The 10,415-nt window shown below is 32.3% G+C and overlaps 1 protein-coding gene across 1 annotated transcript in view; it reads left to right on the forward strand.

The window, feature by feature from the left end:
* The window catches only part of LOC106458626 (V-type proton ATPase catalytic subunit A), a 53,096-nt gene that overhangs the window by 20,970 nt on the left and 21,711 nt on the right, over nt 1-10,415 (forward strand). Inside the window, exons 6-9 of the mRNA XM_013918150.2 lie at nt 1,503-1,654; nt 7,392-7,554; nt 8,241-8,349; nt 8,859-8,981. Coding sequence (XP_013773604.1) covers nt 1,503-1,654; nt 7,392-7,554; nt 8,241-8,349; nt 8,859-8,981 — 547 coding nt within the window. The remainder of the gene's footprint in view (nt 1-1,502; nt 1,655-7,391; nt 7,555-8,240; nt 8,350-8,858; nt 8,982-10,415) is intronic.

Here is a 10,415-nt window from a genome sequence, read left to right on the forward strand (position 1 = left end):
CCTAAAATTGACGAGATGATTCTCACGATGCCCCAAAGGATCAACGAACTCCACGAAGCGAAAGGAAGATCTACTAAATATTAATTGAATTATAAAGATATCAATTCATGTGAATATGACTGTGGTGTCTATTTACTTATGACCACGCTGTGTATAAGGCAAGAAAAATAGCCAAGTGCTAGGGACCCAGCTCTGAACAGTGGACTAAGCTTTATTTTGTATTGTTTGATAGATATATATATGTCTACATTCACTGTTAATTTGGCAACATTCCAATGGGGAACCTGCTCTTTCTATTGGTTATAAGCATGCCATTCAAGTTAAAACTGTCCCTTAGCAACACAGCTTCTACATTGGAAGTGGGTGTGGCTTATCTTGAACTGAAGAATTTTTACAAGTCTTCCTCTGACACAATTTCTTGGAATTTGACTGAGTTACTCGTGAAGAAGCTATATATGTGTACTTTAAACGTCTACAAGAACACGTTGACATTACACATACTTGTTTCTTGTCTATCAGCTCTAAAGTTCAGATATATTGAATCATGAGATCATCAAGTGACAACAAACCAGAATATTTGATTATTGTTTTAGAGGTTTCTTTTGAAATAAAAGAATAAAAATTGAGATAAAAAATTTTAAATTATAATGTACTTGATAAAAATAATTTCTTTAAAATACATTGATAGTAAAGTGATTTAATTATGTTTTGAATGTAGCTTAGTAACATGTGCAGAAAGGGTTTTAATAAATAATGTCATAATTATAGGGTTAATCCACCCTCCATCTGTTGACAGGTGAATATACATATTTCACACCTTGCAATCACTACAGGATCCCACTAGGCAGCTAGTGTTGCCTCTCAGGGTATGCTTACTCAAAATTCTGCATCCAACCAGGATAACGGAAAGTGCTCATACCAACTGTCCTGTCTTTACATGAGCCCAATGTTAAATGGGGTGTTCTGCAATGCCACTTGAAGTTTTCTTGTGGTATTTCTAAATATATTTATATTACATTTCTTGTCTGTTTGGTCCAGACCATCATGGAAAAAGCTAGCACTAGAATTTTGTCTGTCCATAATTCTGGCATGCACTTGCTGCCTTTAAAAATAAGATTTTATGGTCACCTATTACACTGTCTCCAGACAGAGAGGAGTTGAGATTTTGTAATTCTCAGTATTATCACAACATTTCAAGATTTATATAAGAACACAAGGACTAGATATGACCTACATTTTAATAAAAAGATGTGGTTTTAGCACCACAAAATGTGGGTTGCTTAAATTTAGAATGTTTAAACTACCAAATATTATAACAAAATTCTGATTTTTTAATAACATTAACTTTATAACTGCTCAGAAGATGTGTGCCAAATTTATAGTTAATAAATTTAGTAATTCTAAAGAAACATAATTTTTTGTAAAGTATTCGAAGGTTGTGTCAAAACTTGCTCGCTTGCGACTGATAGGGGTTAATATATATCATTTTGATTATTTTGTAGGATGTGGTGTTGGAGACTGAATTTGATGGTGAAAAGTCAAAGTTTACCATGCTACAAGTTTGGCCAGTTCGTTCCATGAGGCCTGTTACAGAAAAACTAGCTGCTAATCATCCTCTTTTGACTGGGCAACGTGTTCTTGATTCTCTCTTTCCGTACGTAAAATATTCATCATGAAATAAATATTTTTATTAAAACTAAAATTTAAGATCTATTTATTATATTTATATAAATGACAAATTATGTTGATTTGGTAATACTTTCTGTGGTAGCATAGATAAACAGCAGTTCCATACTATTTTTTACTGCATTTCCATTTCTCTATTTTCGTCAGTAACCAGCAGGTTCCTGGTAGTAACTTTCCCTTTTCCTATAACATTTTGTAGAGTTTCCAGGCAGAATTTAGAATCCTGATTGTGTTACAGTTTATACTTTTTTTATGTCACATCAAACTACAAGTCAAGCTGTGCAACCAACAGAATTGCAGTCTTCACTGTTATTAGTGTAATTTTGTGTTAAGTTAACCCTGCACTAACTGTTTCTTGAGCACTATCCTTTTCTAATCAACCTTGAATTCATACACAATTTCTTTATTACTAAAGTGCTCCAGTCAAGTTCTAGTTACTATTCTTTTTATTATTTATTTAACTATTGCCTGGTAATAATAACCATAATAAAATAAATAGTTATTATGTGTATGATAGTTTGACCTTTTATCCATCTTGTTGATAGAAATCTAGCATAATAATTAACATAAAATGACCTCACTGAATGTGTAGCTGCTCAAAAAACAATGCATAAGAGAGATAACCAGAAGACTGAAATGGGCATCAGTCTTCCAACAATGGGATTAGCCAGTTTGGAGAATGATGCTCTTTACAGTGGATTCCAAGTTCAAATTGTTTGGCCACAAGAACAACACTGTTTTGACAGTATCATTGTCAATGTACAATTTCTGCAATGAAGCATGATGGGAAAACAATATGCATGTGTACTGCATCTTAGCCAGTGATGCTGGAGGTCTACACAAAATTAATGGCACCCTGACTGCTGACGGGTACAATCACATTCTTATCCATCATGTCATTCCCTCAGAAACAAGACCTTGGACAGGGATTCACCTTCCAGCAAGATAGTGATCCCAAGAATGCAGAAAATGTAGTGGAATGATACTGGGATAAAAAGAATCCAGTGAAATACTCACAACCATGATTTGGCCTGTACAGAGTCCTTAACATGAATATTATTAATGTTATGTACTTTTATGAAATCTAAGAAGGTCGTGTGGCAACCAAACAACTTAACTGAATTGTCGGGATTAATATAGGACATTTGAACAATATTTCTCAATCCTAGACTGATAAACTTGTGGTAGCTTACAAACAAGGTGAACTACACTGTTGAAAGCCAACACAAAATATTGCATTGTACAACTTTTTTTCACTTTTATATTTTCTCTAATAAAGTATTAATGATAAGTTTGCTATTTAGTTGCAATTATTTATTGTTTGCATTTCCTGTATGTGTATCACCTGTAGATTACTGAAATTATTTTCAGTATTGTATATAAACAGAAAGGCAATCTATAAAACTAACTTCATCAACTTTTAATTTGAATTTTCTTTGACAATCAGTTGTCTAAAACACAATAAATTTATAATTACATTGAAATATTTGTCAAATCTTTATTAATATTGTATGATGAATAAATTTAGAGTATATATATATCTACTCACACAATCATTTTAAACCAAATCATCAGTAAATTTTGTAAGTTCTGAGAACAACTATTTATTGCTAATTATATTAATATGTGCCCTTCAATACATAAACAATAGCCATAATTAGCATTTTTGGCTAAGTCTGTTAGCTAAAGTTTTGGTTGGAAAAAACTAGATGTCAAAAAATTGGTGATGCAGAAGGAGAATGAATAAAAGTGTAGAGTAACTCCACCACATTGCTAGTGATGTGGCTTAGTTTTCAATTAATGTAAGCTACGTTAATTCTGTTTGCTTTGGTAAATGACAACAAAAGTAATGGCTATTTGTAGAGAAGAAAAGTTTGTTGATTTCACAGATGAATTTGACTGTGGTTGCTCAGAAAATTATCCATGTTAGGATTTTTAATTTATCTTTTTTATATGTGGAAAATTTACATTCATGATGGAACTTGCTTTCAAACACAACTGCATTATTGCATATGACACTAACCATGAGCTACCATACGCTTTGATATTGCTACATCTTTTTATGTCAGTAAGCAAAATTTCTCTTACATATTGACACTACTACATCTGATTGGTTGTTATTTGTTATTTTGAACTTTTGTAATATTTACTTAATTTATTCATGAGGAAGAAAACATAGTTTAATGATGAACACTACAACCACAGAAGTGACAAGTAGCATGTTTAATTAACATTGTGGAATACACCAATTCCATCTTTAGCAAATTCTTATAGTAAATACAAAACTATGATTACAAATAATAACCTGAATTTTAAATAAAAGTTTATATATTATGATATACTGTATACCAAAATCTCATCAACAGACTCAAGTTTTAGCTATGGGTAAACAAATATTTTGATTAAAGAGAGAATGTATGTATGAAGCAAAATCTCCCTAGCTTAAATAATAACTTCTGTTGACTTCAGCTTGTTTTAATTCTTTTTCATTACCTGTATAGGTACACCTTCTCATTTATATAGTTTCCATCTATATCTGCCCCCCCCAGTGGCACAGTGGTATGTCTGCAAACTTACAACGGTAGAAACGGGGTTTCGATACCCATTGTGGGCAGAGTACAGATAGCCCTTGTGTAGCTTTGTGCATAATTAAAAACAAACAAACAATCCATCTATATCTTTTGAACCATTTACTGATTTTTACCATCCCCATTCTCTCTCTGTGTCTGGACATTGTCATTACAAATTATTCAGTATAATACATAAACTTCTATTCAACATTTAAATTATCATTTGTAAATATAATTTTGTACTTGATGTAGGAATTTGCTAAAGATGGACTTTGTCTTTTCCAAGATGTTCATTAAGTTTGTTGCCATTTTGCCACTTTTATGGTTTTATTATTCATGATTAGATTATTTATAATGGTACTAAAACCAGTTTTGTTGCTGAAACAAATCATATATTAATATACATCTTCTCTTTGAACTTGGTAATCATGATAAAGCTGCTGGGTTTGTTGTGAACTCTAAAAGGTCATTGCTGCATAAAAAAATAGTGACCATTTGTTATTATTCATGATTAACAGTTGAACAATTGTTATAGTGTGAAAGCCTTTTTTAATTTGGCAAGGCATGATTATAATTAACTTACTTGTCATAAGGAGGATTGGTCGCAAGTTTACTTGTGTTTCATGCAGAGTGTCTGTGTTTGTGCCATTTATGAAAATGTTGCATTCAAAAGGAGTCGGATACATTTTATTTTGTTCCGGATGGTTATTATTGTTTTTATTTTTGCTTACAATACCCATATTTTTATAAATGGCTTCTCACAGAAAACGTAAGGTGTTGAGCAAAGCTGAGATAATTACTGAACTATTTGATAATTATTTGTCAGATCTTCCAAGTGAAGGTGAAGAATCTGATGTGGATGTGTTTGTGGATCATTCTGACTAACTCTAGCTACAGTGACGTTGTTAGACCTACAAAGATACGTAAAGTTATTGCGCTCTCAACTGATTCTGAATCAGAAAGTGAAGATGATTCTACAATTTTTCCTGTTAGTGATTTGTTTTCCCATTGTGATAATGATAATTGGTCAGAAACAGATATTCCACCGAACTTGGAAATGTATGAAGGAAATCCATGGGTCACTATAACTCCATCCGAACCTGAAAGTATTGCTGCTGTGATAAGTCTAATGTTTGGTGATGACTTGTTTGAAATGTTTTGTCAGGAAATGTGTACCTATCGTAATCAAACTGCAGAGAAACAGAAAATGTCATCTAAAGGACTTCAATGATCTGAAGTTACACCTACAGATTCTACTAATGGGACAGATAGGGAAATATAAATGGAAAGATTATTGGTTAACAGATCCTCTTTTGATCAGCCCAATATTTTCACAGACAATGAGCTGAAACAGATTTGAATAAATTTGAACATTTTGGCATTTCAATGATAATCAGAAAATGGATGAGTCTTCAAAATTCACCCAGTACTGGATTATTTCCTCAATAAATGCAGGACAATATACAAACTAAAGCAACAGTTGTCATTGGATCAGGGCAGATTCCATGGAGAGAATGTCTAAGATTCTGAACATACAACCCTGCAAAAATTGTAAAATATGGCTTGCTGGTGAGAATGGTGTGTAAGAGTGACACAGGTTATATTTGCAAGAGGGAGGTTTATACTGGCGAGGGGAGGAAAAATTGGAGGAGACTATTCTTTCAGTTCTTTCTCCCAATCTTGTATTGTGGCACCATGTATACCAGGACAAATCTGTTCCTAGAACATAAAACAAGAGTCTGTGGAACAATGAGAGTGAATAGAGAATTGCTGGCAAGCCTGAAGGTTGAAGTTTCAACAATGAAAAATGGTGAAACAGCTTTCCATAGAAAAGGTGATGTTCTCATTTTCATATGGAAAGACAACATAGAAGTGAGAATGGTTTCAACTATCCATGACTCATCTCTTTCTACCACAGGAAAGAAAAATAGAGTAACTGGAGAATAAATATAAAACCTGTGTGGGTTCTCCAATACAATGCCCACATGAAAGGTATTGATCGTGCAAATCATTACCTCCCATACTACACCATTCTCAGGAAAACAGTGAAATGGACAAAAAAGATAGTACTTTATCTAATAAATTGTGGCCTTTTCAATTCATATATAATCTATAAAGCCATGAATCAACAGAAAAAAATAAAATATAAGCAGTTCCTGTTCTCTGTAGCAATAGAATGGATTACTGACAAAGAGAAAGAAGGCTCACTGGAATGAACCCAGTCCATCATCTGAAGGTACAAGGAGAGCCCCACATAAGGATACCCCACTAAGACTGTCTGGTGACATAAAACAGCATATGTTCATTTCATCTACAGGAAAAAAGAAATTTCGTACCATAGCCTGCAGGGTTTGTACTGCTCATGGGAAAAGAAGTGAAATGTGATACATATGCAAGTTTTGTGTGGTTCCACTCCATATAGGAAAATGTTTTACAAGATACCACACTTTAAAAATTTACTAGCTGTTTTCATGTACATACTCTGTAAGTTTCAAGTAGATAATAAAAATATATTTGAGTTATGAACAAAATAAAATGTGTCCGATTCCTTTCAAACTTAATGTTTTAATAAATGGCACATAAAGATGCTCTGCACGAAACACGAGTAAACTTGTAATCTGTCCTCAATATGCTCAGACTATTATATTTTTTATCATGGCAATGGATATGTTGAATATTGTGTGGTTGGGGCATTATTAATATAAACTCTTCTAATTCATGTAAATCCCTGAGGGGTTAGATATAGAAAGCAGTGTTACAAAATATAATAGGTGTAATAGTAATGTCAAATGACAAGTCTATTAATTATAATCATGCTTTACCAGCTTGAAAATGGCATTCATAGCATAACAATTGTTGTTGTAACAAATGGCATATATATAAATATTGCTCTGATCACTACTGTGTTTGTTGTGTCCCAGCTGGCTTGATGAGCTCTGGATTGAGCAAAATGCATTGTTAGCAGTGGATGTGGCAAACATAATGTGGTTGGAATACTGTTATTATAAACTCTTCTAATTCTTCAAAATCTCTGAGATACTAAACTTGAATGCAGTGTTAAAAATATAATATGCCTAATACTAATGTCTAATGACAAGTACATTAATTAACAATTACTTGGTTTCCTATCTTCAGGTGTGTGCAGGGAGGAACGACAGCTATACCTGGTGCTTTTGGTTGTGGAAAGACTGTGATCTCCCAGTCACTGTCCAAGTATTCTAACAGTGATGTCATTGTCTATGTTGGGTGTGGTGAGAGAGGAAATGAAATGTCTGAAGTACTGAGAGATTTTCCAGAAGTATGATAATTAAATTTTTTTTGTTATTTTAATTGTTTATTTAATTTTTATTGTTTATAATTATTATTTGATGAACTTTGTATTGTCGTCATTATTATGATATGCAATAATAGTTTGTTTTTTTTATAAATTACTCTTCCAACCAGGAACACTTACTAATCGCCTAACAAGCTAAGTATGTTTATTAATGATGTACCAGACCAAGTGCTTTGTAACAAACAAATAGGGAGCATTAAGTTGCTTGACATGTCCTAATAGTTACAAAACTGTTTGGATCTGAGCCCTGGATTAAAAGTGAAGCTGACCCTATGAATGTAACTGTTTCATAATTTTATAAAGTTTTTCATAAGCTTGAAAGAAGTAGTACTTAGAATATATATCAGTTAAAATCATTCTGTGAGATATTATAATTAACTTCTGAAAGTCTTCTCCTTTACATATCAAAGTATGGTCGTGTTTGTTTCTTTTTCAAAATGTATTCCTGTAATTTTCAATAAAAATTTGCAATACAAGCAGAATTTTGTATGGTTTCTCAACAAAATTTGAGTAAGCTATAGTTAAAGAGTGATTGTTATATACATACAAGTATTTGATTAATTCTTGATAAAGTGGTAATAGCAGATTGTTTTGTTATTTTCAATAAACTGATGAATTTAAATAGAAAGACTTGTTCTTAATTTATTTAGTTAACAGTGGAAATCGATGGACAAGTGGAGTCCATCATGCAACGAACAGCCCTTGTAGCTAACACATCCAACATGCCAGTAGCAGCTAGAGAAGCTTCCATCTATACTGGTGAGACTGTCACATTTCTTGTACACTTGGAAAACTTGGAAAATTTGAAATTGTTAATTTTAAACAGAGACATATAGCTATTAATAAAGAAAATTCCTCAACCTAGTTATGATTTTTGACTTACTGTTTTGCACATGACTGGCTTTCAACTTGATTTTGATTTTAAACCAAAGTTTAAGTCCTTCCAAACCCACTTGATTATAGTAACTTAGGACTTTCTTACTTAAAAGGTAGGAATTTTGGCAAGTTATGTGTATAATTTAGTATTTGATAAGAAGACTGGTTAGAAGATATTCTCAGTTTTTATTTATTTTAATGTAAAAGAAAACTTGACTTGTACGAGACGCATATCTTAACTGACAACAGTATCAGGATAAAAACTATTACAGTGTTGTCTTCTTGTATCACACTAGACATCATCTGTTTCATTTGAAGACATTTGGATTGTCAAATATTTATTTGTGCTAATTCGATGCCTTATAGTTACTAAGAAATAATTTTTTCTTTAGGCATTACTCTTTCTGAATATTTCCGTGACATGGGTTATAATGTTTCCATGATGGCGGATTCTACCTCAAGATGGGCTGAAGCCTTGAGAGAAATCTCGGGTCGACTTGCAGAAATGCCTGCAGGTATGAAGTTTCATACAATATTTATATGGCACATATAAAAAAACCCAAAAATAAGTAGGTCTGTAATTGTAAATTGAAAATTATGCAGGCCTTTGAATTTTAATTTAATTAAATTATTAAAATAAATGATACAGATTTATCATGCCTTTTTCATCACATAATAAGATAAAGGGTTATAGCTGCTGAAGCTTTTGGGTTTTGAGCATGAGGTTTAAAATCACAGTTTTTAAACATTTGAAAGTAAATGAATGGATTTTCTTGCTGTTATTAAGATTAATTCTCCCAGTTGCATATACAAAGCCATAAAGAATAGAGAAGTTGTACATCTTCCCCTTCTTAAGTATATCAAGAAGTAGTAAAAACAATGTAGTGTGATTTGGTTAAAAGAACAGTAAAGGAGTAAAAAGGACAGTCACAATCAGATAATGTGGTTCAGTTGCTTCTGTTTGTAGTCTTTCAAGTATAATAATGATGATTAAAAAGCAGTAGGAATGTAACTTAACAAAAAAAAACTCTCCATAAAACATACACAGCAGCCTTTTTCTTTTACAACAGTTAAACAAGAAGAGAGTAGCAGAGTTTTCATCATATTCCACAGTAGGGGGGGCAATAAAATTGGTGGGAGACACATTTCCCTGTAGTATTTTAAAAATCAAGTCATTCAGAAACACCATTTTTTTCGTCTCTCTCTCTTTTTAAATGAGGTAATAAATGTGTAAATTTACATTAACTTTCTCCACATGGGCTCAGTCAAATTGACTGACCTCGTAACCGCTTTGTACTTGTTATAGTTTCCATACAATAACGTTTAACCCTCTCCAGATGGGTCACTGATCAAAAACCATGTCATCGTGTTTGCTGACTCATATTTTATTGATCTGCTATTTCATGAATTTATGTCAATAAGTTTAGTATCAAACTGTAGATTATAATTCAAATTTTAATATTATACATTATTTAATTTCTTAAGTTAAAAGTATATATATTAAAAAAACAGTTAAACAGATTGTTGTGTGTCATGTGATATGTTGAATGCAGCACTGATTCAGATTAGATGTTTGTGATGTCAACATACTAAGTCTAGTTTTGTACGAATGAAGAACTCAAATTATCGATATTGACAAGCTAGAATATAAAATAAGAACCTCATATCTTTTATATTTGCTTATATATCACTCATGTAATGAATCAAACACAGTGTCCTGCTCACCTCTTTTCATTTTCGGAAACAGTTTCTTATATAAACTTACTTCAATATATGACATGTGAATAAGCATTCAAAAGCTCAGAATGTCTCCTTAGTGGTTTTCTCAGCCATTTTCATGTGTTGGGACACCATCTCTTTCTTTCCAACTAAGATTTCAAGGAGGTAAGTTGTGTTTTTAGTCTGCTCAAAATTTCATATTTTTTTAGACTGAAATACAGCTTAGATAC

Source organism: Limulus polyphemus, unplaced genomic scaffold (genome assembly GCF_000517525.1).
Source record: "Limulus polyphemus unplaced genomic scaffold, Limulus_polyphemus-2.1.2 Scaffold494, whole genome shotgun sequence".
NCBI lineage: Eukaryota > Metazoa > Arthropoda > Merostomata > Xiphosura > Limulidae > Limulus > Limulus polyphemus.